General features: G+C 39.0%; 2 protein-coding genes across 2 annotated transcripts; both read left to right on the forward strand.

Annotated features, from left to right (window-relative positions):
* The first annotated feature begins 5,533 nt into the window (after nt 1-5,533).
* LOC102956910 (olfactory receptor 4C11-like) lies at nt 5,534-6,442 on the forward strand. The gene has a single exon (XM_015543475.2). The coding sequence runs from the start codon at nt 5,534-5,536 to the stop codon at nt 6,440-6,442; it is 909 nt and encodes a 302-aa protein (XP_015398961.2).
* A 16,271-nt stretch (nt 6,443-22,713) lies between these two features.
* Nucleotides 22,714-26,877, forward strand: LOC102957171 (olfactory receptor 4C11-like). Its single transcript, XM_007095374.2, has 2 exons — nt 22,714-23,606; nt 26,805-26,877. Exons 1-2 carry the CDS (start codon nt 22,714-22,716, stop codon nt 26,875-26,877), a joined length of 966 nt encoding a protein of 321 aa, XP_007095436.2.
* The last annotated feature ends 1,022 nt before the right edge of the window (nt 26,878-27,899 follow it).

Here is a 27,899-nt window from a genome sequence, read left to right on the forward strand (position 1 = left end):
TCTTATTTACAAGGCTTAAGTTCTGGAAAAGGAACAGGTTGTATACTGACCACATGCAGTCTGTATGCATTAATACTGTTGATACCTCGATCTGTGGTTTACTCATTATTCTGCCAGTAATGATACTAAAGTTGGCTGTCCATACCTCCTGAAAAACCTGCTTACAGCTAAGAATTATATTCTCTTTCTGCTGTTGGGGTAAGGGGCATATATGGAGTGGAGGAATGAGAAGCAAACTCTCTATTGAAATCCGAGAGAAGTATTCTTTATCCCTAACAAGATTCTTTGCTCAACCTTACACTGTGGGTTTAAGTTATAAATATGAATACGAATATATAAACATAAATATAAATATAAATATAAATATAAATATAAATATAAATATAAATAAATTCTGATCTTATTTTGATCCCTCTTCAAGTTTGCATCCATTTGAGAGTCAGGGTATACATACTAGGCATGGAAGTACTTTTCTTCTTTACTGATTCATGGTTTCTGGCTTTACGCTGACTGCACCCAAATGAATGGAGTCTGCTGCTTTGCATGGCACTGGTGGGTAAGGTGTGGAGTGTTAGAGTGGGAGAGATTACCATGGAGCACAAAAATTTGAGTTCTGGTACTGGTTTCTTTTTGACTGCTCTCTGCTAAGCTACTTCCCAGCCTAGTCGGAAGTGCACAAATTAGAACAATGTGAATTTGCCTAATGAGATGTGAATTCCAATGAGAAAAGATTTTAAAGAGAAAAGGAAAGAAGACTATAATCAAGGGTTGCATGATTCAAACACACACACACACACACACACACACACACACACACATTTTAGCAGTGGAAGGCAAGTAGCAAGAAAGTTGTTTGGGAAAACCTGGAAGGCTGTGCTCAGGAGATGGACAGGGTACTCTGGACACAGGAAGCAATGGAAGGTGGAGGTTATCAGACAAAGGTCATTTAGCCACTGAGAAATACTCAAAGTGTAGGGAATGAGATGGTCGGGACATATTCATGAGGGACAGCAAGTGTCAGGCATGGCTGGGACACACACGAGCGGAAGCCCTTGGAGGAAAGGTGGTAAGCAAGACTATGGCACAGCGTTTGAGGACTTTGAAAGTCATGGTGAGTATTTCAGCCTTTGCACTTGAAAACCACAGTAACCCTTTTATCATAAGTTATGATTCATCATATTTTTAGAACACCCACTTTTCCTTTTCAAGTTGTAGTTAGGAGGTAAAAAGAGGGAGAGGATGGAGCGAGGAGAAGACAGAATTTCTGAAATTGTGTCCTTTCTTTCTGTATAGAAACATAGAGTGTCCATCTGAAGAATTGTAGGATTGACCATTTGTAAGACTGCTGTTTATGAGTAACTGATTTTGTACTATGCATGAGCTAATAATGCTCAGAGTGAAAACTCACGTAGTTATCTCCCTCAACGTGTTATTTTCTCCAACAAGATGGCATGAGACATTTTAATTAGATTTTAATGAGTATTAGACACTGTGTGAAAGGAGTTTTTATGCCCCATGTTTTGAGAATCTAAACTGACCCTGTTTTTAGATCAGTGAAAATACTTTGTATGATATTACGATGATGGATGTATGTTACTAATATTTACCAAAACCATAGAATGTACCACACCCAAGAGTGACCCTTGGGGTAAACTTTGGACTCTGGGTGATGAGGATGTGTCACGGTAGGCTCATCAGTTCTGGGAAATGTACCGTTCTGGCGGGCGATGTTGGTAATGGCAGGGGTGATATTTGGGTGGCTGCTAGGGACCATATGGGAAATCTCTGTGCCTGTGTGTTGGTGTTGCTGTGAATGTGGCACTGCTCTAAAAAAATTAAGTCTTAGCAACGAGAACAAACTAAGAAGCAACAACGACCAAAAGATCTTATTAAAGCTGAGAGGAGGCGTGTGATTTTGCTGCCTCCTCCCCGCCCCCCACAGAGACAGCTGAGAGGGAGCCCATCTGCTCCTCTGAGAGGGGAAGGGACAGGTCTGGAGTCACCACTGAATCATACTCGGGATGCCTGCTGGGCCAGTCTTCGTTCTGTTGGGGCCACAGTGGATCCACCTGTATGTTCTCCATTGAGTTTCCAAGTGCAGGGGATACAAAGATGGATGTCTTCAGGGCAACCCTGACATCTTGAAGGGAGCAGGCACCTCAGTCCAGATAAGCTCAAATCCAACTGGACTATGTTTAGAAAACTAGATGACTAAATTTTGATAAACAGCTGGATGAGTTTGTCCTTCTGCGCTGAATATATCTTAATAAAATCAGCTGTCATATCTTGTATATCTCCAAATCTCATACTTGACTGCAAAAATATGTTCAAATTTCATAACCAGACTTCCATGGCTTTTGGCAGAGACAAAACCTTGCTTTTGCAAGTTTTTCTGCTGACACTAGAGTCCGTCTAAACCAGCGGTTTCATATTGATCTTCTCTATTTGTCCCATCACCCCCATTAAAACGTTCGTTGGTTTCTTTCATGTCAAATGCTCTCACCCCTCTGATTTTCATATCTTTGCATCACAAACTCTTTACAAACCAGGGTATATTTTATTTCTACTTTCATGTCATCATGGGTCACATATAAGGAAGCTGTTTGCACTTTGTATTTGGTTTTTAGTATGTATTAACGATATTTGGAGTTGCCATTACCAGCTTCTGATCACCATGAGCAAATTAGTGCCAAGATGATTTCAGTCACTTGGGGGAAGGAAATTAGTGTGAAAAAGCATTGTGCAGATGCAGTATGGGTAAATGAACAGGTAGATTAATATCTTGCTAATATTAATAATCATAATGGAATATTGATACTAGTAATCATAATGAAAGAACCATTCCAATCACAGTTACTAAATACCTGCATCTCTTCTGCGTCGTACATACTGAATTATTTAGCCTTCATAGAAACACTAAAAAGTAGATTCTTTTACAGGTGAAGAAAATGAAGCACAGAGGTATGTAAGGACTTGTGCAACATGGCACCATACCGCGCAGTGGGTGGGGTATGAATCCAGCTGTTCCGCTTCAGCCTCGATGCTCTCACTGTGCTAACTTACCTCTCCAGTGTGCTTTAGGATGTTTGCATCTCAGGGAACCTGGTTCAGATTCTGACTTTCTTCAGTCAAACTATAGTTCATCTCTTAACAGAATCTGGAGTTTTTCACTGACCATCTGTCTGTTAGGAATTTTTACTCTTCTCTCTGCAGATGGATTCTATTCTTCTAATACCAACCACATAGTCCCTTACATAATTAATGATTTCATCTACATGTATCTTAAAACTCAAAAATCATTAACAAGAAGTGAATATTTTGCCCATTTTTGCCATAAGTCCAGGTAATTGTGATTTGATATTTAAAATCAAGGATGATTATGGAAGTATGAGAGAAGGGGATGGCAGTACCATTATAAAATGTTTTGCAAAAAGACTAAATTAGAATGGGAAAATGGACAGCTTGTAATATAAGAAAAGGAAAAAAGGTCACAGAAAAAGGGAAAAGTAAAATCATAATAGGGAAAGTAGCAGAGGCGGGGACTTACATAGCTCTCGCTTATCATAAGCTGGATCTTTTTCTCATTTTATCTGCAGTATAACCATGTTATGTGTAAAGTAGCTTTCCCCAGCTAGTAAAGAGTGGAGCTGGGATTTGAACCCAAGACATCTGACTGCAGCAACTGTGCTCTTGACCAAGAAATGTAGTTATTTTCTTGATGAATAGCCATCCCAGGTAAAATATCAAGATTGCAAAATATGAACTGAACAAATACAAAAAATTCTCAAGAGAACAACATTTTCATTAAAAATGCAGTAACAATGTAAAATGTGGTTGCTGATAAAAATGTGTATGTATATAACAAAATTCAATTGTTTTCTACTAACCAAATGAGAGAATAAGATCGTCATAAAATAACCTTTTTTGTTTGTTTGCATGTTCATCAGCTTTTCTGCAAAATCATCAACCTTGAAATATTGACCATATGTGTATATAGTAAAAGGATGTAGAGATACATTCATATGTAAATATACTTAGAGAATGTTTCTTAAAAGATATTTCTAAAAGAAAACCAAAAGTAGTTATTTCTGAGAGTGCGTTTATAAATTCAATAATTTGGAGACAGCTTTAAATTTTCTTTCATTTTTCTATGTACTTTGAAATATTAATGATAAACATGAATTATTTCATCATAAATATAGTTAATAAATGGACATACCATATTGAAAAACATTTTTACTAATTATCCACAGCAATGATAATCTCTAGCATTTGGGACAGCAGCATATTACTTGGGAAACTACTCTAAGTTGCTATTTATGTGAGTCAAAATTGGAAGCAATATAAATATCTCAAAGGACAAAGAGTCAAAGAGATTCCATTTAAGACACTTAATACAATATCACATAATTAAATTAACAGTGAAACTAACGATAAGTATGATAAAATGGGAAGAAGGGCTATAATAATTCCAAGTCAAAATCAGGACACAAAATGACATTATATTAAGATTTCAATGACAAACTCAATATGTTATGAACAAAAACTTGATGTAGAATAATCATAACATAGTATGTTAGAATTATGGGATATGTTTCAGATGAAGTTTTTAGAAGTATGCTGGTGAAATCAGGGTAAAATGAATATCTCTGGGTTACAAAACTATTTAGATTATAGGAATCATTAGGAATTTTATGGCATGTTGAATTCAGAGGCAGAGACGCTGAATATTCTGAGTTTAGTCCCAGAGTACAGTCAAGAGGGTAAACAGTTTTCCTCGATTATTCCAACCTCAAAGTTGCCTTGACCTTTGTTATATAATGACATCAGGGAAGCGGACATTGAACAGGAAAGGCGTAAGTAAAAGATGGTCAAAATAGATTTACGTAAAGCATATTGCATCCAAGAAACTGATGGGTTCAGAGATGAAGGGGTCAGAGACCAAAAAATAAGCGAACTGAACTGAGAGTATTTTCTTCCAGAGGGATTCTCCGACAATATGAGTGCTTAATCTTAGTGGAATAGTCTTTTTTAGATGTCAAAGCATATAGATAAAACGCAAAACACATGAGATATATGTGTGTATCTGTGTGCATAAACAATCTTTTAATTCTTAAGAAAACTCAGGATCAGGTAAGGCAAATCTTTGCACTCCGTTTTTCATATGAAAGCTAAATTTTGAGATAGTTAAGGCACTTGCCAAAGGAGAAGTGAAGTTCTGCAGTTTTCAATCTTGGTAGAAATCATAATTTTTAAAGGATATTTAATTTTATCTCCCCAGATGCGAAGGCTTTGTTGATCCAATTCAGTTAGCTTCTGAATCAGCAGATAGATCTGGGAGAGGCTTGGGCATCTGCAGATATACTGAGAGTCATAGAGGATTGAAGGCAGTCAGAGGTAACATAACATGGAGCAAAAGCAAGGCATTCAGAGTTCAGCCCACCGATCTTCCCAAGCTGTCACTTCTTTTCTTCTCTTTGCAGATTCAGCCCTTGTCCTCCACTGCACCTTACTTTCAGCCAGTAGAATTGCGATGAATAGCAGTGTGACTGAATTCATTCTCCTTGGGCTGACACAGGATCCAGGAAAGCAGAAGGCAGTATTCGGGGTCTTCTTGATCTTTTACCTTGCAACACTGTTGGGGAACTTTCTCATTGTAGTGACTATTAAAACAAGCAGGAGCCTTGCGAGTCCCATGTACTTCTTCCTGTTCTATCTGTCTTTTGCTGACACTTGCTTCTCTACAACCACAGCCCCCAGATTGATTGTGGATGCCCTTTCTCACAAGAAGACCATTTCCTACAATGAGTGCATGATTCAGGTCTTTACACTCCATTTGTTTGGGTGCATGGAAATCTTGGTGCTCATCCTCATGGCTTTTGATCGCTATGTAGCCATTTGTAAGCCCTTGAAATACACTACCATCATGAGCCGGCACGTGTGCAGTGTTTTGGTGATTCTAGCCTGGGTGGGATCTTGCATCCACTCTTCGGCACAAATTTTCCTGGCTTTGAGATTGCCTTTCTGTGGCCCCAACGTGATTGACCACTATTTCTGTGACTTGCAGCCCTTGTTGAAACTTGCCTGCATGGACACTTATGTGATAAATTTGCTAGTTGTTTCCAACAGTGGGGCCATATGCACGGTGAGTTTCATAATCCTGCTTACCTCCTATGTTGTCATCTTGTACTCTCTGCGTAACCACAGTGCTGAAGGAAGGCGAAAAGCCCTTTCCACCTGCACCTCCCACTTTATTGTGGTTGTCTTATTTTTTGGTCCATGCATATTCATATACACACGCCCCCCAGCTACATTTCCAAATGACAAAATAGTGGCTGTGTTTTATACAATTGGGACGCCCCTGCTGAACCCTCTGGTCTATACACTGAGGAATATGGAAGTGAAAAAAGCCATGAAAAAATTATGGTGTAGCAAAGTATGACTTCTTTGGATACACGATATTCAGGGATTTCAATGTATTTTTCCTTAACAGCTTGGTTTTCCTTCATGGACAGGCAAGGTGAATTATTCTCATTGTGGGAAAAATCCATTGGGAAATTTTAATTTCACTATTATTTTATATATTTAATTGAATTATTATGAATAAGTACGAATATATACACAACCCTTATTCAGAGAGAATGGCATTAGAATAGGATTACTTAATATCCATAAACATTGTGAACAACCTGGGCTGGCTCTCAGCTGAATTCTTTTGATACCTGGCTATATTCACATGATAATTTCTCTTCCTGTATGATTTGTCTTCAGAAAATAATGTACTGATTATTGACAGAATGATTGTGTGTGTGTGTGTGTGTGTGTGTGTGTGTGCACGCACACACTAATTCTCTACAGATTTTATTCTAGTCTTTAAGAACTTGGACATAGAGCTAATCCCTATGGAACCAGAACTTAGAAATGAAGGTTGTGGTCTTGACAACCTGGGAGTTGGAGAAGATGTTCTGAGAAAATTCTGTGGTGGAATCCTTGCCTGAGCCTGACTCACTGGGACATGGATGGACCCTCAAACTCCACGAAGAGCTGGAAACCTCAGTGAAAACCTGGACTGTCACTGGATAACACTCTCAGTGTTCAGTGAATGGTGGGAGAAGGAGAGTTTTACACTTGGCAGTGATGGGCAGTATCAGCCAGTGAACTGCTTTTTGGCAGGGTCCTTCTCTTTCATCGTCACAGATCAGGGTCAGTGAGGGGGTTTGGCAGCAGGAATATGCAGAAGGTTAAGGGGTAGAAGAGCACTAGAAAATAATGTACAGTGTAGAGAAAGCAAAGGTGAAAGGAAAGTGGTAACTGTCTCCAGGTGGGATAGAAGAAGCTTTGCCTTTTTATATTGGAGAATCACTCATTGGGTATCTGAACGTTTGCAGGGAAACAAATGCAGTTTCTTGGTATCTCTATAAAATTGACCTAGATTAGCTTGACTTCCTTGGCTCTTACATTCATTTGCATATCAGGAAAACACTTTATTTATTTATTTATTTATTTATTTATGGTTCCCAATGGTGTCTGAAAATTCAAATTTCCTATTCCTTGGGAGAACCCAGGATTGAAGGTCCACATTACTGCTTTTTGATTATGGTCTTCTGGTTTTGAGAGGAATGTTTAAATACTTATTTTAATTTTTGAAGTTAAACTAATTGATATCTGTAATAAACACCCTACCACCATAACCACCACCATGTCCGCCTCCACTACATCATAATCCCATAATTAAGTACTGTCATATGATGCTGTTTCAGTATCTGAACGTATAGTTCCCATCAAATTTGTACCAAGAAGAATTACTTTATGTGATATAGGCTAATGAGAAAAGAATCCAATGACCTTCCCAAGTATGAGATCATTTCTAGCAACTGAAGACCAAATGTTATCATGTCCCATCTAAGATACCCAAGACTCCTACATAGAAAGAGGTGGCAGAATAAATAGTTAAATCCCAAAGAGAACATTTGTCAGAGCTCTCAGTGCCATATTTACAAGAGGCAATTATGTTTTAGGTTCTAAGTGAAGACTCCCGATCTTCCCAGTTTTGTGTCTTGCAGTTTCATTTCTGAAGCATGAATCTGGTCATGTGAAGTTTATATTTAGAATAATCGATTCTTAAGTGACCAAGACATAATAAAAATAAACATTTAATTCTTATCATTTGTTGGTTTTTAAAATTTAATATAGTGGGAGAAAGAAAATATTCATTAGTATTCAAAAAGCTGTGGGAATTTTCTTCTCATGTTTAGATCATTTAGGTCCAGCTTCCCTTAGATTTTAGATAAAGTCAGTTCATAGGGGTGGAAGAAGTGGTCAGGGGACCAAAAAGTCTTACTTGACCTGGTACCTTAACAAACTCACTCACCGTGTCTGCTTCTGGCAAATGGTGAAAGATTTTTCTTTGCCTTCCTTTTGGGGGATTTTTGTAGGCTCTCTAATTTTAGTATCCTGGGTGTGGGAAGAAGATTTCTGTTTCTTATGATCACTCATGACCCCTTGTTAGCCCTCAGAAAGCCAGTGGTTTCCTTCCAAATTCTGTACCCTTCCCAGTGATCTCTTTTGAGCTAGTCCCTAGAAGTTCTCCTTATGGCTTCTCTGTGGGAGTGTGTGGGGAAACATCCAGGCATATCTGCTCCCAAAGAGTTATATTTATATGGAAAACTTCTAACATAGGCTAATGTCAACCAGTCACCCTCACCTGATACCAACCAGTCTCTCTTCCTTCCTTGACTTTTCTTATCTCATTCTGCTCTGAGTACCCATATGGAGGGCCCCATGCTAGGTTCTCCAAGTAGTGCTCCAGCACTCAAACACACACACACACACAAGCCTGCGCACACGCACACACACACACACACACACACACACACACACACACAGACACATGTGAATTCTGGGGTGAGGGACTGACATATGCCTACAGTGATTTTCTTAAGGATTTTTTTCATAATTCTCTTGGCCACTTTATAACCTGACCACGTCTATATCCTTTTTCTAGTAGGATACTTTCCTTCATCTTTTCCTTTTGTTTGGAAATCGGCATAAGGTGATTTAGACACACAGTTCACATCCATTGTGTCTATACAACATTTCAGTTTTAACACCTTGCTACATAAGAAAAGTTACATTATAATTTGTATGAACACTGGGCTTCAACAGGATTTATTTTAATTTAGAAAGTGATGGGAGACAGCACTGGAGGGGCCAAGATGGTGGAGCAGCAGGGAAGTCTTTTTTTCCCGTTCTCATCCCTGAAACACAGCTAGATCAACACAAAACCACCTGCACACCTAGAGAAGAGATTTGAGGATTAACACAACAATGCCACTTCAGGCACAGAACTCAGCAGGTACATGGTGCAGAGAGGTAAACTGGGGGAGAGAGAAGCTGTGGATAGTAGGGAGCTGTTTTTGCTTGTGGACAGAGGACAGAGACAGGGCCAGAGTACAGGAAATGCACTCCCCCTAAAAGAGGCTAGTGAACAAGAAAAAAAGCGGAAACACCCACAAGAAAGGGAGGAAGAGAACTTAGAAAAGAGAGGGTTTAATTATGTCTTTATAAACAGGGGTGGGCAGAAGCTGAAACTCCACAGCTCAGTACCCGGTGAAGCTCTGTTTGGAAGGGTGAATTCCTCAGCAGCAGTGAGGTCCGAGGGGGTGCTAGGGCCACACGGGGAGAGGAAGTTTCCCTTCCAGGATAACATTTGGTAAACGCTGGGTGGCCTCCCCACAGGCATAGGTCCCAGCAGACCCTGGGTAACAGCCACGTTCACTGGAGTTGCCACAAGGATGTTAAGGGTGAAGCCTCGTGCCATATCTGTGTTGTGATTTACCGTAATTCATAATCCCTGAATCACTGCTGCTACACGACTGCATGAACTTTTTCTAGCACAGGCTGGAGCCAGGCTTCACTCTCTGGGTATCTGCAACATCGCAGTCATGTGAACCTTCCTGGGGGCAGGCAGGCACCGGCCATTGCTCTTGAGACCTTCCCCCAGAGCATCTCGGTGGGTCATAGCTGTGAGGCCCTCAGAAATGAGGGGTTTGGATACACGGCCCCATCTGAGATAAAACATGGGGGGAAAGTGCTGCCTGGTGCACTGATGTCTTGGTCACAGGCAGTGTAGTTTTGGGGAATGGACAGAGCCTGAGACAAAGGAAGAGTGCTTGATTGCTGGTGGGGGAGTTCACAGAGTTCTGATACTAGAGACTGGGTAGCTTGGTGTTTCCATTTTCAACCCTCCTGAGCATGTGATTACACACCCATGCTCGCCACAACCTTCCACTTTAACAAACTAAGCAGCGCCATCTCGTGGAGGATTGAGCCATTACACCAAGACCCTTCCAAGTGGGCCAATGGTGCTCTAGAGGAATGCCACAAGTTTCTGCCTGCTTAGTTTACAACCAAAAAGTGCTTGATAGTTTGACTCCTGGGGGAAACTGGATTTCTTTCAACCATATCTCATTCTGTTCACTGGTCCGTCTATTCCATTTTTTTTCTTTTTCTTTTCTTTTTTTTACTCATTCTTGAAAAGACAAAGAGAAGAACATATTTATTTTCCAGTTTTATAAAAAGATTTCTCTTTAGGTTTTCTACTTTACTTTTTACTTTTTTGTAAATTTTTAAATCCTATTTCACTTTAATCATTTCATTTTATTCTATCTTATTGTATTTGTTATTTTAAATTTTCAAATGATTTTCTTTTTGTCCCCCTTTTTTCACTTGTTTTATTTCCTTTGTTCTCTATTCTATCAAGCTTCTTTCAACAACCAGACCAAAACACACCTACAATCCAGCATTCTTTATTTGATATTTTTTGTGTTGTTTTAAATTTTTATTTTTTTCTATTACTTTATTAATTCTTTTTCATCCCTCAAAATGATGAGACAAAAGAATTCACCTGAAAAGAAAGAAGAGGAAGAGACAACCAGAGACTTAATCAACTCAGTTATAAGCAAGATGTCACAACCAGAATTTAGAATCGCAATATTAAGAATACTACTCAGCTTAAAACATACACACACACACACACAAACACACACAAAATCGCTTTCCGTGGCAATAAAAGAAGTAAACTCTTGTCAGAGTGAAATTAAAAAAGTTATAACTGACATTCAATCTCAAATGGTGCCATAGTGGCAAGGATGGATGAAGCAGAGCAGCAAGTCAATGACATAGAGGACAAAATTATGGAGAATAATAAAGTTGAGAAAAACAGGAAAACTAAGGCAAAAGAGCATGAGATAAGAATGAGAGAACCCCGCGACTCATTAAAAGGGAATAATATCCAAATCACAGGGGTCCCAGAAGATGAAGAGAGAGAAAAAGGGGTAGAAGGGTCATGTGAGCAAGTAAGAGTGGAAAAGTAGACCTCAAAATCCAGGAAGCCCAGAAAACTGCCATTAGAGCCAACAAAAACAGAGCATCAAAGAAGCATATCATATTCCAATTCACAAAATACTCAGGCAAGGAAAGAGTCATGAAAGCAGCAAGGGGAAAAAAAACCTTAACCTACAAGGGAAGACAGATCATGTTCACAGCACACCTATCCGCAGAAACTTGGCAGGCCAGAAAGGAGTGGCAAGATATGTTCAATGTGTTGGATCAGAAAAGTATGCAGCCAAGAATTCATTATCCAGCAAAGTTGTCATTGAAAATAGAAGGAGAGATAAAAAGTTTCCCAAACAAACCGGATGGAGTTGGTAAACCCTAACCCAGCCCTGCAAGAAATTTTAAGGGGAACTCCCTGGGAGGAAAAAAGATGAAACGAAACAAAAAAGATCTAAAGCAACAAAAACTAGAAAGGACCAGAAAATACCACCGGAAACTTCAACTCCATAACAATACAATGGCAATAAGTTCATATCTTTTAGGACTCATTCTAAATGTCAAAGGACTAAATGCTGCAATCAAAGACATTAGGTAACAGAATGGAAAAGAAAACAAGATCCATCTATATGCTGTTTACAAGGGACTCCTTTTAGACATCAAGACACCTTCAGTGTTTATTTATTTTTGAGAGACAGAGAGAGATAGCATGAGCAGGAGAGGGCAGAGAGAGAGAGGGAGACACAGAATATGAAGCAGGCTCCAGGTTCCCAGCTGTCAGCCCAGAGCCCGATGCAGGGCTTGAACTCACAGACCGCGAGATCATGACCTGAGCTGAAGTCGGACACTCAACCGACTGAGCCACCCAGGCGCCCCGACATCAAGAATCCTTCAGATTGAAAGTAGAGATGGAGAACCACCTAACAGGCTCCCAGTTGCCAAAAGAGAGCTGGAGTAGCCAGTCTTATAACAGACAATGTAGATTTTAAAATAAAGTCTGTCACAAGAGATTAAGAAGGGCATTAGATCATTATTAAGGGGTTTATATACCTAGGATATCTAACAGTTGTAAACATTTATGCTGCAATGTGAAATAACCCAAATTTATAAATCAATTAATGACAAATATAAAGGAAATCATTGACAATAATACGATAATAGTAAGGGACTTCAACACCCAAATTATAGCAAAGGACAGATCATGTGAGTGGAAAATCAACATAGAAGCAAAGGCTTTGAATGACACACTGGACTGGATGTACTTAACAGATATATTCAGAACATTTCATCCTAAAGCAGCACAATACATATTCTTCTCCAGTGCATGTGGAACATTCTCCAGAATAGATCACATACTGGGATACAAATCAGCCCTTAATAAGTACAAAAGGATTGAGATCATACCTTGCATATTTTCAGACCACAACACAGTGAAACGTGAAATCTCAAGAAAAAATTTGGACAGGCAACAAATACTTGGAGACTAAAGAATATCCTACTAACAAATGAATAGGTTAACCAAGAAGTTAAAGTGGTACATAAAAGTATATGGGCCAATGAAAATGATAATACCACAGATAAAAACCTCTGGGACACAGCCAAGGCAGTCATAAGAGGGAAGTATGTTGCAATGCACACCTTCCTAAAGAAGGAAGAAAGGTCATAGATACACAACCTAACTTTACACTTAAAAGAGCTGGGAAAAGAAGAGCGAATCAGCAGAAGACAGAAAATAATAAAGATTAGAGCAGAAATCAATTCTGTCGAAATTGGAAAAAAAAAAAAGAAACAGTAGAACAGATCAATGAAACCAGGAGTTGGTTCTTTGAAAGAATTAATAAAATTGATAAACCTTTAACAAGTTTGATCAAAAAAGCAAAAGGATAGGGCCCAAATAAATCAAATCAAGAATGAAAGAGGGGAAATCATAGCCAACGCTGCAGAAATGCAAACAATATTAAGACAATATTATGAACAATTATATGCCAATAAATTGGGCGATCTGGAAGAAACGGACAAATTCCTAGAGACATATAAACTACAAAAACTGAAATAGGAAGAAATAGAAGATTTGAACAGCCCCATAACCAGTAAAGAAATTGAATCAAAAATCTCTCCAGAACCAGAGTCCAGGACTGGATGGCTTTCCAGGGGAATTCTACCAAACACTGAAACAAGAGTTAACACTTATTCTGTTCGAAAAAATAGAAAAGGAAGGAAAAGTTCCAAACACATTCTATGAGGCCAGCATTACCTTGATTCCAAAACCATATAAACACCCCACTGAAAACAACTACAGACCAATTTCCCTGATGAACATGGACGTAAAAGCTCTCAACAAGACCCTAGCCAACACTAAAAGAATTATTCACCATGATCAAGTGGGATTTATACCTGGGATGCAAGACTGACTCAATTTCCATAAACCAATCAATGTCCTACATCTTGCTTAGAAAAGAAAGGAGAAGAACCACATGAACCTGTCAATAGATGTGGACAAAGCATTTGACAAAATTCAGCATCCTTTCTTGATAAAACGCCTCAAAGAGTAGTGATAAAAGGATTATACCTCAAGATCATAAAAGCTATATATGAGAGATCCACCACTAATATCATCCTTGGTGGGGAAAAAACTGAGAGCTTTCCCACAAGGTCACAAAAACGACGAGGATGTCCACTCTCTCCACTGTTATTCAATATAGTATTGAAAGTCCTAGCTTCAGTAATCACACAACACAAAGGAATAAAATGCATCCAGTTGGCAAATAGGAAGTCAAACTTTCACTCTTTGCAGATGACATGATACACCATATAGAAAATCCAAAGTTTCTGCCAAAAAGCTGCCAGAACTGATCCGTGAATTCAGCAATGTCGCAGGATATAAATTCAATGCATAAAATCAGATGCATTTCTATATACCAATAATGAAGCAACAGAAAGATACATCGAGGAATCGATCCCATTGGCCAGTGCACCAAGAACCATTAGACACCTAGGAATAAACCTAAACAAAGAGGTGAGAAATCTATACACTGAAAACAATAGGAAGCTACTGAAAGAAATGGAAGAAGACACACAACAAGATGGAAAAATATTCCCTGGTCATGGATTAGAAGAACAAATATTGCTAAAATGTCAATACTACCCAAGGAAATCTATGTATGTAATGCAATCTGTATGAAAATAAGACCAACATGCTTCACAGAGCTAGAACAAACAATCCTAAAGTTTGTGTTGAACCAGAAAATACCCTGAAGAGCCAAAGCAATCCTGAAAAAGAAAACCAAAGCTCGAGCATCACACTCTGGACTTCCAGGTGGATTCCAAGGCTGTAATCATCAGGACAGTATGGTACTGCCACAAAAACAGACACGTAGATCAAGGGAACAGAATATAGAGCCCAGAAATGGACCCACAAACATATGGGAAACTAATCTTTCACAAAGCAAGAAAGAAAATAGAATGGAATAAAGACACTCTTCAGCAAACGGTATTGGGAAAACTGGACACTGACATGCCGAAGAATGAACCTGGAACACTTTCTTACACCGTACACAAAAACAAACTCAAAATGGATGAAAGACCTAAGTGTAAGTCAGGAAGCTCTCAAAATCCTAGAAGAGAAAACAGGCAAAAACCTCTTTGACCTCGGCTGCAGCAACTTCTTGCTCAACATGTCTCTGGATGCAAGGGAAGAAAGCAAAAATGAACTATTGGGACCTCATCAAGATAAAAAGCTTTTGCGTGGTGAAAGAAACAATCAGCAAAAACAAAAGGCAAATGATGGAATGGGAGAAGATGTGTTCAAATTACATATCAGATAAAGGGTTCGTATCCAAAGCCTATAAAGAATTTGTCAAACTCAACACCTGAGAAAGAAATAACCCAGTGAGGAAATGGACAGAAGACCTGAACAGACACTTTTCAAAAGAAGACATCCAGATGGCTGACAGACACATGGAAACATGCTCAACATCGCTCATCACCAGGGAAATACAAATCTAAACCACAGGGAGATACCACCTCACAGCTGTCAGAATGGCACACATTAGCAACTCAGGCAACCATAGATGTTGGCGAGGATGCGGAGGAAGGGGAACCCTTTTGCACTCCTGGTGGCAATGCAAGCTGGTGCAGCCACTCGGGAAGACAGTATGGAGGTTCCTCAAAAAATTAACAATAGAACTACCCTATGAGCCAGCAATTGCACAACTACATATTTATCCGAAGGATACAGGTATGCTGTTTTGAAGGGACATGTGCACTCCATTGTTTATAGCAGCGCTATTGACAAAAGCCAAAGTATGGAAAGAGACCAAACGTCCATTGACAGATGAATGGATAAAGAGGATGTGGTACACACACACACACACACACACACACACACACACACACACTGGAGTATTCCTTGGCAATCAAAAAGAATGAAATCTTGCCATTTGCATCAATGTGGATGGAACTAGAGTATTGTGCTGAGGGAAATTAGTCAGTCAGAGAAGACAAATATCATATGACTTCACTCATATGTGGAATTTAAGATACAAAACAGATGACCATAGGGCAAAGGAAGCGAAAATAGTGTAAAAACAGGGAAGGGGACAATGCGTGAAACTCTTAAATGTAGAGAACAAACTTATGGGTTCCGGAGGGGTTGTGAGTGGGTGGGTGGATAAATGGGCAACGGACATTGAGGAAGACACTTGTTGGGATGAGCCCTGGATGTCAGATGTAGGGGATGAGTCACTGGATTCTACTCCTGAAATCATTAGTGAACTATATGCTCACTAACTTGCATGTAAATTAAAAAAAATGATGTGGTACGTACATGCAGAAACACTTAGCCTTATTATGAATGGAATCTTGCCATTTGCAACAACGCGGATGGACTTAGAGTGCCCATAAGCTAAATAAATCAGACAGAGGAAGTCAAATAGCGTATGATTTCACTCATATGTGGAATTTAAGAAATAAGGCAAATGAGCAAAGAAAGGAGGAAGAGAAAAAACACCCAGACTCTAAAATACAGAGAATAAAATGCTGGTTGCCGAAGGGAGGTGGGCGGCTGGGTGAAATAGTAAAGGAGATCAAGAGGCGCGAAGATACTCCAGAGGTAGCCAGTCTGTGACACTTGTGATGAACGCTGAGTAATGTGTAGAATTGCTCAATAACAAAAGTGCATTTCATTGTTAAGTATAACTTGAGTTGATTTAAAAATAAAAACTACTTAAAAACATCTTCATTTCCATATTTTTTCTCTTCTCTCTTACCTGCCTACTTACTACTTCAAAATATATAGAAATTGTAGGAATTTTAATGAGTAGTTTCACTGTAATTTTATATTTTATGAGTATCATTAAAATTTATAATATTATATCTAAGAGTGACATTTTCTAGAATGAGAATGGGGGAGAAGTTTAAAACCTTGCTTAAAGTGACAGAGACAAAAATACTGAAGCTAGAATTCAATGATATCACATGTGTTTCAAACTCTACATGGCCTCTGAGTTTCATATGGGGTTACAAAAGATTTGGCTTAAAGAGCAGAGCATTTGGGAACTTTCAGTGATCTATACCTGCTTGCTTTTTCCGTAGGGCAGGGACAGGAGTGGAGCACTTGGTAACTGAAATGAGAGGTGTCCCTTAGGACAGACTGGTAGGGGAGAAGGGCTCTGAGGACAGAATCTGCCCATTGATGGCCTTGTTCAGGAATCCTTGCCACTGAGGTGGCTGTGGTCAAGGATTGACTGAGTTTATCCCTTGGGGTTGGGTGTAAAGGGCAGAGTCCTTGTCCCTTCAAAGGCTCAGCATTTGTGAACGTCTATGACATCTCTATAAATATATGATGGAGGAGGAAGAAATGTTGATTCATGAGTTCTTCCAGGGTTTTTTTGGGCGGGTGGTTACAGAGCTGCTTTTAGAGATGTTCCTATCATAGAATAGTGGGGATGTTTCCTTTTAATTCTTGAAAGTTCTAAGACTGGAAGTGAGAAATTTTATGCTGATATTACAGCTCTAACTCAGGCCTTCTAGGAAAGACTGGCTATCTGTGGACTATCTCCTCTCCCCACAGACCTTGCACTGGAAAGCTGAGTAAATCTATTGGATGTACGGTTCACATGTTGCACACTTACTGCACATGATTCATCTTCAAAGTAAATCTGAATTGTGAGAGCAAATCTAGGAGCTCTCTGTTGGACCTCATCTCTTTTTTGAGAAATAAGGTAAGTTTTCAAACTCAAGTAAACTATGTTCTTTTCCTTGCCTCCCATTCAGGACTGGGTTTTAGGGAAGTTGCCATGGTTTAGTTCTGTCTCCTGAGAAGCTTGAAGCTCTGGGAACATATTTGTCTTAGTGATGAGAGGATCTGAATGTGTCAGGGCTTCCAGCTTTCACTGGCCTCTGCTTGAGGCAGCACAGTCTCAGGAAAAATTCTTATCGAAAGGGTGGGAGGTATATTTGAGGGGGCAGATGTTTAGTATCCTATACATATGGGTTTCTTTTTCTTTTAATGGATTAAATAAGCAGCTGATCCTCAGGAAGCAATGGAAGGTGGACGTTTATCAGACGAAGGTCATTTAGCCACTAGGAAATACTGAAAATGTAGTGAATGATATGGTTGGGACATATTCATGAGGGACAGCAAGTGTCAGGCATGGCTGGAACACACACGAGCAGAAGCCCTGGGAGGAAAGGGGGTAAGCAAGACTATGGCACAGCGTTTGAGGACTTTGAAAGTCATGGTGAGTATTTCAGCCTTTGCACTTGAAAACCACAGCAACCCTTTAATCATAAGTTATGATTCATCATATTTTTAGAATGCCCACTTTTCCTTTTCAAGTTGTAGCTAGGAGGTAAAAAGAGGGAGAGGATAGAGAGTGAGGAGAAGAGGGAATTTCTGAAATTGTGTCCTTTCTTTCTGTTTAGAAACATAGGGGGTCCACTTAAAGAACTGTAGGATTGACCATTTGTAATACTGACGTTCATGAGATACCAGCCCGATTTTGTACTATGTATGAGCTAATAATGCTCACAGTGAAAACTCACGTAGTTATCTCCCTTGACATGTTATTTCTCTTCAACAAAATGGTGTGAGACATTTTATTTAGAATTTGATGAGTATTAGACACTGTGTGAAAGGAGTTTTTATGTCCCATGTTTCGAGAATCTAAACTGATCCTGTTTTTAGATCAGTGAAAATACGCTCTATGATGATGTTATTAACGTTTATCCAAACCATTGAATGTACTACACCAGCAGTGAACCCTGGGAAAAACTGTGTACTCTGGGTGATGAGGATGTATCACAGTGGGCTCATCGGTTCTGACAAATGTGCCATTCTGGCAGGGGATGTTGATAATGGCAGGGGTGATATCTGTGTAGGGGCTAGGGACCTTATGGGGAATCTCTGTACCTGTGTTGGTGTTGCTGTGAATGTAGCACTGCTCTAAAAAAATTAAGTCTTAGCAACAAGAACAAACTAAAAAGCAACAACGACCAAAAGATCTTATTAAAGCTGAGAGGAGGCGTGTGATTTTGCTGCCTCCTCCCCGCCCCCCACAGAGACAGCTGAGAAGGAGCCCATCTGCTCCTCCTCTGACAGGGGAAGGGACAGGTCTGGAGTCACCACTGAATCATACTCGGGATGCCTGCTGGGTCAATCTACATTCTGTTGGGGCCACAGTGGATCCACCTGTATGCTGTCCATTGAGTTTCTAATGCAGGGGATTCAAAGATGGATGTCTTCAGTGCAACCCTGACATCTTGAAGGGAGCAGGCACTCATTCCAGGTAAGCCCAAATCCAACTAGACTAAATTTAGAAAAAAACAGATGATTAAATTTTGATAAACAGCTGAATGATTTTGTTCTTCTGTGCTGAATAAATCTCAATAAAATCAGCTCTCATATCTTGTATATCTTCAAATTTCATACCTGACTGCAAAAATATGTTCAGATTTCATAACCTGGCTTCCATGGCCTTTGGCAGAGACAAAACCTTACTTTTCCAAGTTTTTCTACTGTGACACTAGAATCTGTCTAAACCAGCGATTTCATATTGATCTTCTCTATTTGTCCCATCATCCCCATTAAAACGTTGGTTGGTTTCTTTCATGTCAATGCTCTCACCCCTCTGATTTTCATAGCTTTGCATCACAAACTCTTTACAACCAAGGGCCTATTATATTTCTACTTTCCTCTCCTCATATACAGAACCTGTTATGTACTTTGTATTTTATTATTTATTTATTATTTATTTATTTATTTATTCATTTATTTATTTAATATTTATTCATTATTGAAAGACAGAGGGAGACAGAGTGCTAATGGGAAGGGACAGAGAGAGAGGGAGACACAGAATTTGAAGCAGGTTCTAGGCTCTAAGCTGTCAGCCCAAAGCCCCATGCAGGGCTCTAACTCATGGACTGCAAGATCATGACCTGAGCCAAGCCATCTGCTCAACCAACTGAGCCACCCTGGCGCCCCTGTTTTTTAGTATTTATGAACGGTATTTGGAGTTGCCATTCCCAGCTCCTGATCACCATGAGCAAATTAGCAGGAACCACAGTGCCGAGATGATTTCAACTACTCGGGGAAGGAAATATGTGTCAAAAACAGTTGTGCAGATGTATTAAGGGTAAATGAACAGGTAGATTAATATCCTGGTAATTTTAATAATCATAATGGAATGTTGATACTAGTAATCATAATGAAAGAGCCATTCCAATCGCAGTTACTAAATACCTGCCTCTCTTCTGCATCGTACATACTGAATTATTTAGCCTTCACAGAAACCCTAAAAAGTAGATTATTTTAATCTTCATGTCTACAGAGGAAGAAAAAGTAGCACAGAGTTATGTAGGGACTTGTGAAATATGGCATCATACTGCGCAGTGGGTGGGGTATGATTCCTGGTGGTGTGGCTTCAGCCTAGATGCTCTGTCATTGTGCTAACCTACCTCTCTGCTCTGCTTTAGGGGATTTGCATCTTAGGGAACCTGGTTTAGAACTTGAATTTCTTCAATCACATCTAAAGTTCATCTCTTAACATAACCCTGAGTTTTTCGCTGACCCATCTATCCTTTAGGAATTTTTACTCTTCTCTTTGCAGATGGTTTCTATTCTTCTAATACCAATCACATAGTCCCTTACATAATTAACGCTTTCATCTATGCATATCTTAAAACTCAAAAATCATTAAGAACAGGTGAGTATTTTGCCCAATCTTCGCAATAAGTCCAGATAATTGTGATTTGATATTTATGGAATTCTGAGAGAAGGGAACAGGCAGTACAATTTTAAAATGTTTTGAAACAAACACTAAATTAGAATGGGGAAATGGACAGTTTGTAATAAGAGAAAAGGAAAAAAAGTCATAGAAAAAGAGAAAAAGTAAAATCATAATAGGGAAAGCAGCAGAGGCGGGGACTTACATAGCTCTTGCTTATTATAGGCTGGATCTTTTTCTCATTTTATCTGCAGTGCAGTGTAACCATGTTATGTGCAAAGTAGCTTTCCCCAGCTAGTAAAGAGTGGAGCTGGGATTTGAACCCAAGACATCTGACTACAGCAACTGTGTTCTTGACCAAGAAATGTAGTTAGTTATTTTCTTGATGAATAGCCATCCCAGATAGAATATCAAGATTGCAAAATATGAACTGACCAAAGATAAAAAATTTCATAAAAGCAATCTTTTCATTAAAAATGTAGTAACAATGTAAAATGTGGTTGGTGATAAAAATGTATGTGCATATAACAAAATACAATTGTTTTCTACTAACCAAATGAGAGAATAAGATCGTGTCATAAAATAACCTTTCTTGTTTGTTTGCATGTTCATCAGCTTTTTTGCAAAATCATCAACCTTGAAATATTGATCATATGTGTATATAGTAAAAGGATGTAGAGATACACACATTTGTAAATATACTTAGAGAATGTTTCCTAAAAGACATTTCTAAAAGAAAACCAAAAGTAGTTATTTCTGGAGAGTAGGAGTGTAAATTCAATAGTTTGGAGACAGCTTTAAATTTTCTTTTATTCTTCTGTGTCTTTTGAATAACTAGTGATAAACATGAATTATTTCATCATAAAATATAGTTAATAAGTGGAGGCAAAATGTTGAGAAACATTTTTAATAATTATCAACAGCAATGATAATCTCTAGCACTTGGGACAACAACATCATACTTTGGAAATTAAGTTGTTATGTATGTGACTCAAAATTGGAAACTATATAAATAACTCAAAGGACAAATGGTCAAAGAGATGCCACTTATGAAACTTTATACAATGTCACATAATTAAATTAACAGTTAAACTAATGCTAAGTATAATAACATGGGAAGAAGTGTTATAATAATTCAAGTCAAAATCAGGACACAAAATGATATAATATGATGATTTCAGTGACAAACTCAACAAGTTATGAACAAAAACTTGAACTAGAACAATCATAATATAGTATGTTGGAATTATGGGATATGTTTCAAGATGAAATGTTTAGAAGTATCCTGGTGACCTCAGGGTAAATGAACATATCTGAGTAACAATACTATTTAGATTATAGGAATCATTAGGAATTTTATAGCATGTTCAATTCATAGGCAGAGATGCCCAATATTCTGAGTTTAGTCCCACAGTACAGTCAAGAGTCAACTTCAAAGGTGTCCTGATATTTGTTATATAATAGCGCCAGTAAAACTGACATTGGACAATGGAGGTTAAGTAAAAGATTGTCAAAACATATTTTGTAAAGTATATTTCATCCAACATACTGATGGAGTCAGAGATAAAGGGGTCAGGGACCCAAAAATGAATAAACTGAACTGTGAATACTTTCTTCCAGAGGGATTCTCCAACAAGTTAATTATAGTGGAATAGTGTTTTCCAGATGTCAAAGTACATAGATAAAATGCATAACACATGTGATATATGTGTGTATCTGTGTGCCTAAACAATCTTTTAATTCTTAGGGAAAATCAGGATCAGGTAAGGCAAATATTTGTACTCCGTTTTTCACATGAAAGCTAAATTTTGAGACAGTTAAGTCACTTGCTGAAGGAGAATTGAAGTTCTGATGCTTTCAATCTTAGTAGGAATCATAATTTTTAAAGGACATTTAATTTTACCTCCCCAAATGCAAAGGCTTTGATCCAAGGCAGTTTCTAAATCAACAGATAGATCTGGGAGAGGCTTGGGCATCTGCGGATTTACCAAGAGTCAAAGAGGATTGAAGGCAGTCAGAGGTTCATAACATGGAGCAAAAGCAAGGCATTCAGAGTTCAGCCCACCGATCTTCCCAAGCTGTCACTTCTTTTCTTCCCTTTGCAGATTCAGCCCTTGTCCTCCACTGCACCTTACTTTCAGCCAGTAGAATTGCGATGAATAGCAGTGTGACTGAATTCATTCTCCTTGGGTTGACACGGGATGCAGGAAAGCAGAAGGCAGTATTTGGGGTCTTCTTGATTCTTTACCTTGCGACACTGTTGGGGAACTTTCTCATTGTAGTGACTATTAAAATAAGCAAGACCCTTGGGAGTCCCATGTACTTCTTCCTGTTCTATCTGTCTTTTGCTGACGCCTGCTTCTCTACAACCACAGCCCCCAGATTGATTGTGGATGCCCTTGCTCAGAAGAAGACCATTTCCTACAAAGAGTGCATGACTCAGGTCTTTGCAGCCCATTTCTTTGGGTGCATGGAAATCTTGGTGCTCATCCTCATGGCTTTTGATCGCTATGTAGCCATTTGTAAGCCCTTGCGATACACAACCATCATGAGCCGGCACGTGTGCAGCGTTTTGGTGATTTTAGCCTGGGTGGGATCTTGTATCCACTCTTCAGCACAAATTTTCCTGGCTTTGAGATTGCCTTTCTGTGGCCCCAACGTGATTGACCACTATTTCTGTGACTTGCAGCCCTTGTTGAAACTTGCCTGCATGGACACTTATGTGATAAATTTGCTAGTTGTTTCCAACAGTGGGGCCATATGCACGGTGAGTTTCATAATCCTGCTTATCTCCTATGTTGTCATCTTGTACTCTCTGCGTAACCACAGTACTGAAGGAAGGCGAAAAGCCCTTTCCACCTGCACCTCCCACTTTATTGTGGTTGTTTTATTTTTTGGTCCATGCATATTCATGTATACACGCCCCCCAACCACATTTCCAATAGACAAGACAGTGGCTGTGTTTTATACAATTGGGACGCCCTTGCTCAACCCTCTGATATATACACTGAGGAATGTTGAAGTGAAAAATGCCATGAAAAAGTTATGGTGTAGCAAAACATGACTTCTTTTGATACAGGGTATTCAGGGATTCTAATGTATTTTTCCTTAACAGCTGGTTTCTTTCATGTGCAGGAAAGATGAAATATTCTCATTGTGGGAAAAATCCATTAAAAATTTTAATTTCACTAATATTTTATATATTTAATTGACTTATTGTGAATAAGTATGAATAAATGCACATCGCTTTTTCATAGAGGATGGCATTAGAATAGGATTACTTGAAATCCATAAACATTGTGAACCACCTGTGCTGGCTCTCAGTTGAATTCTTTTGACAGCTGGCCATATTCATATGATAATTTATCTTCCTGTACAATTTGTCTTCAGAAAATAATATACTCACTATTGACAGAATGATTGTGTGTTTGTGTGTATGTGTGTGCACACACTAATCCTTTACAGATTTTATTCTAGTCCTTAAGAACTTGGATGTAGAGGTAATCCCTATGGAACCAGAGCTTAGAAATGAAGGTTGTGGTCTCGAGTTGGAGAAGATGTTCTGAGAAAATTCTGTGGTGGAATCTGTGCCTCAGCTTGACTCACTGGGACATGAATGGACCCTCAAACTCCATGAAGGGCTGGAAACCTGAGTGAAAACCTGGACTGTCACTGGATAACACTCTCAGTGTTCAGTGAATGGTGGGAGAAGGAGAGTTTTACACTTGGCAGTGATGGGCGGTATCAGCCAGGAACTGCTTTTTGGCAGGGTCCTTCTCTTTCATCGTCACAGATCAGGGTCAGTGAGGGGGTTTGGCAGCAGGAATATGCAGACGGTTAAGGGGTAGAAGCATGGCTAGAAAACAATGTACAGTGTAGAGAAAGCAAAGGTGAAAGGAAAGTGGTAACTGTCTCCAGGTGGGATAGAAGAAGCTTTGCCTTTTTATATTGGAGAATACTCATTGGGTATCTGAACGTTTGCAGGGAAAAAAAATGCAGTTCCTGGGTATCTCTATAAAATTGACCTAGATTAGCTTGACTTCCTTGGCTGTTACATTTATTTGCATATCAGTACAACCCTTTATTTATTTATTTATTATTTATTTATTTATTTATTTATTTATTTATTTAGGTTCCTAATACTATCTGAAAATTCAAATTTCCTATTCCTTGGGAGAACCAGGATTGAAGGTGCTTTTCAATTTTGGGCTTCTGGTTTTGTAGGAGAATGTTTAAATACATATTTTGATTTTTGAAGTTAACCTAATTGATATGTGTAATGAACACCCTACCACCATAACCACCACCACGCCCGCTACCACCACATCATAATCTCATAATTAAGTACTGTCATGTGATGCTGTTTCAGTGTCTGAACTTATAATTCCCACCAAATTGGCACCAAGAAGAATTACTTTAAGTGATATAGGCTAATGAGAAAAGAATCCAATGGCCTTCCCAATTATGAGAACATTTCTACCAACTGAAGACCAAATGTTATCATGTCCCATCTAAGATGTCCAAGACTCCTACATACAAAGAGGTGGCAGAATAAATAGTTAAGTCCTAAGGAAGACATTTGTCCGAGCTCTCAGTGCCTTATTTACAAGAGGCAATTATCTTTTATATTCTAAGTGAAGACTCCCGTTCTTCCTAGTTTTGTGCCTTGCAGTTTCATTTCTGAAGCATATGAATCTGGTCATGTGAAGGTTATATTTAGAATAATTGCGGAAATGTTCTTGTCATGCTTAGTTCATTTGGATGCCATATTCCCTTAGATGTTAAATAAAGTCTCAGTTGGAAGGGTGGGAGAACTTGCAGGGAACTGAAAGATCTTACTTGACCTGGTACCTTAACAAACTGCCTCACTGTGTCTGCTTCTGGCAAATGGTGAAAGCTTTTTATTTGCCTTCCTTCTGGGGGCTTCTATGTAGGCTCTCTAATTTTAGCATCCTTGATGTGGAAAGATTTCTATTTCTTATCATCACTGATGACCCCTTGTTAGCCCTTAGAAAGCCAGTGGTTACCTTCCAAATTCTGTATGCTTCCTGGTGAACTCTTTTGGGTTGGTCCCTAAAAGATCTTTATGGCTTCTCTGTGGCAGTTTGTGGGGAAACATCCAGGCATCTCTGCTCCCAAAGTGTTCTATTAATGAAGAAACATTTCTAACATAGACTGACTTCAACCAGTCACCCTCATCTGATACCAACCAGTCTCTCTTCCTTCCTTGACTTTTCTTATCTAAGTCTGCTGAGTGCACCCATATGGAGGGTCCCATGCTAGGTTCTCAGAGTAGCGCTCCTGCATGCAAACACACACACACACACACACACACACACACACACACACACACACCCCTGGGGTGAGGGACAGATACCTCTACAGTGAATTCTCTAAAGCTGTTTTCACAAATTACTCAGCCACTTTATAACCCGACCACGTTTATATCCTTTATCTAGTTGTAGGATACTTCTGTTGATCATTTCCTTGGTTTGGAAGTAGCATAAGATGGTTTAGGCACAAGTTCACATCCATTGTGTCTATTCAACATTTGAGTTTTAACACCTTGCTACATAAGAAAGGTTACATTATAAACAATTTGTATGACCACTGGACCTGAAGAGAATTTATTTTCATTTGGAAAGTGATGGTAGACAGCACTGGAGGGGCGAAGATGGTGGAGAAGCCGGGTAGTTTTTTCTTTTCTCTGTCTCTTCCCTGAAATACAGTTAGATCATCACCAAACCATCTTGCACAACTAGAAAACAGATTTGAGGATTAACACAACAATCTGCAACTTGAGGCACAGAACTCAGCAGGTCCATGGTGCAGAGAGGTGAACTGGGGGAGAGAGAAGCTGTGGATAGTGGGGAGCTGTTTTTGCTTGTGGACAGAGGACAGAGACAGCGCGAGAGTACATGAAATGCACTCCCCCTAACAGCAGCTGATGAGGAAGAGAAAGTGTGGAAACACCCACAAGGACTGATCAAGAAAGGGAGAAAGGGAACTTAGAAAGAAAGGGTTTAATTACCATTTACAGACGGGTTTTATCAAGAAAGGAGGCTGAATTTTGTCAAATGGTTTCTCCATATCTATTGAACCTCCACAGGTTCACGTGGTTCTCCTTTCTCTTACTAATGTGATGTATCACATTGATGATTTGTGGAAATTGGGTCATCCTTGCATCCCAGGTATAAATCCCACTAGATCGTGGTGAATAGTTCTTTTAGTGTATTGTTGGATCAGGTTGGGTAGGATCTTGTTGAGACGTTTTGCATCCATGGCATCAGGGAAATTGGTCTGTAGTTCTCCTTTTTAGTTCTCCATTTCAGTTCTCCATTTAGTTCTCCATTTCAAGGTAAATGCTGGCCTCATAGAATGAGTTTCGAACTTTTCCATCTATTTCTACTTTTTGGAACAGCTTCAAAAGAATAGGCATTAACTGTACCTTCAGTGTTTGGTAGAATTCCCCAGAAAAGCCATCCAGTCCTGGACTCTGGTTTTGGGGAGATTTTTGATTACAGATTCAGTTTCTTTACTGGTTATGGGCTGTTCAAATCTTCTGTTTCTTCCTATTTCAACTTTTGTAGTTTATATGTCTCTAGGAATTTGTCCATTTCTTCGAGATTGCCCAATTTATTGGCATATAACTGCTCATAATACTGTTTAATATTGTTTGTATTTCTGCAGTGTTGGTTGTGATCTCTCCTCTTTCTTTCTCGATTTGATTTATTCAGGTCCTTTCCTTTTCTTCTTGATCAAACTTGTTAGAGGTTTATCAATTTTATTAATTCTTTCAAAGAACCAACTCCTGGTTTCATTGATCTGTTCTTTTTTTTTCATTTTGATACAACTGATTTCCACTCTAATATATATTATTTCCTGTCTAATGCTCATTTGGGGTTTTATTTGCTGTTCTTTTCCCGACTCTTTTAAATATAATGCTAGGTTGTTTTTCTGGGACCTTTCTTCCTTCTTTAGGAAGGCATGCATTGCTACACAGTACCCTCCCTCTTATGACTGCCTTGGCTCTGAGCAGATTTTTTGCTGTGGTGTTATCATTTTCTTTGGCCCATATACTTTTTATGTACCTCTTTAACTTCTTGGTTCACCTATTCATTCTCTAGTAGGATGCTCTTTAGTATCCAAGTATTTGTTGTCTTTCCAAATTTTTTCTTGTGGTTGATTTTGTGTTTCACAGTGTTGTGTTCTGAAAATATACAAGGTATGATCTCAGTCTTTTTGTACTTATTCAGGGCTCATCTGTGTCCCAGTATGCGATATTTTCTGGAGAATGTTCCACGTGCACTGGAGAAGAATATGCATTGTGTTGCCTTAGAA

Source organism: Panthera tigris, chromosome D1, assembly GCF_018350195.1.
Source record: "Panthera tigris isolate Pti1 chromosome D1, P.tigris_Pti1_mat1.1, whole genome shotgun sequence".
Taxonomy (NCBI): domain Eukaryota; kingdom Metazoa; phylum Chordata; class Mammalia; order Carnivora; family Felidae; genus Panthera; species Panthera tigris.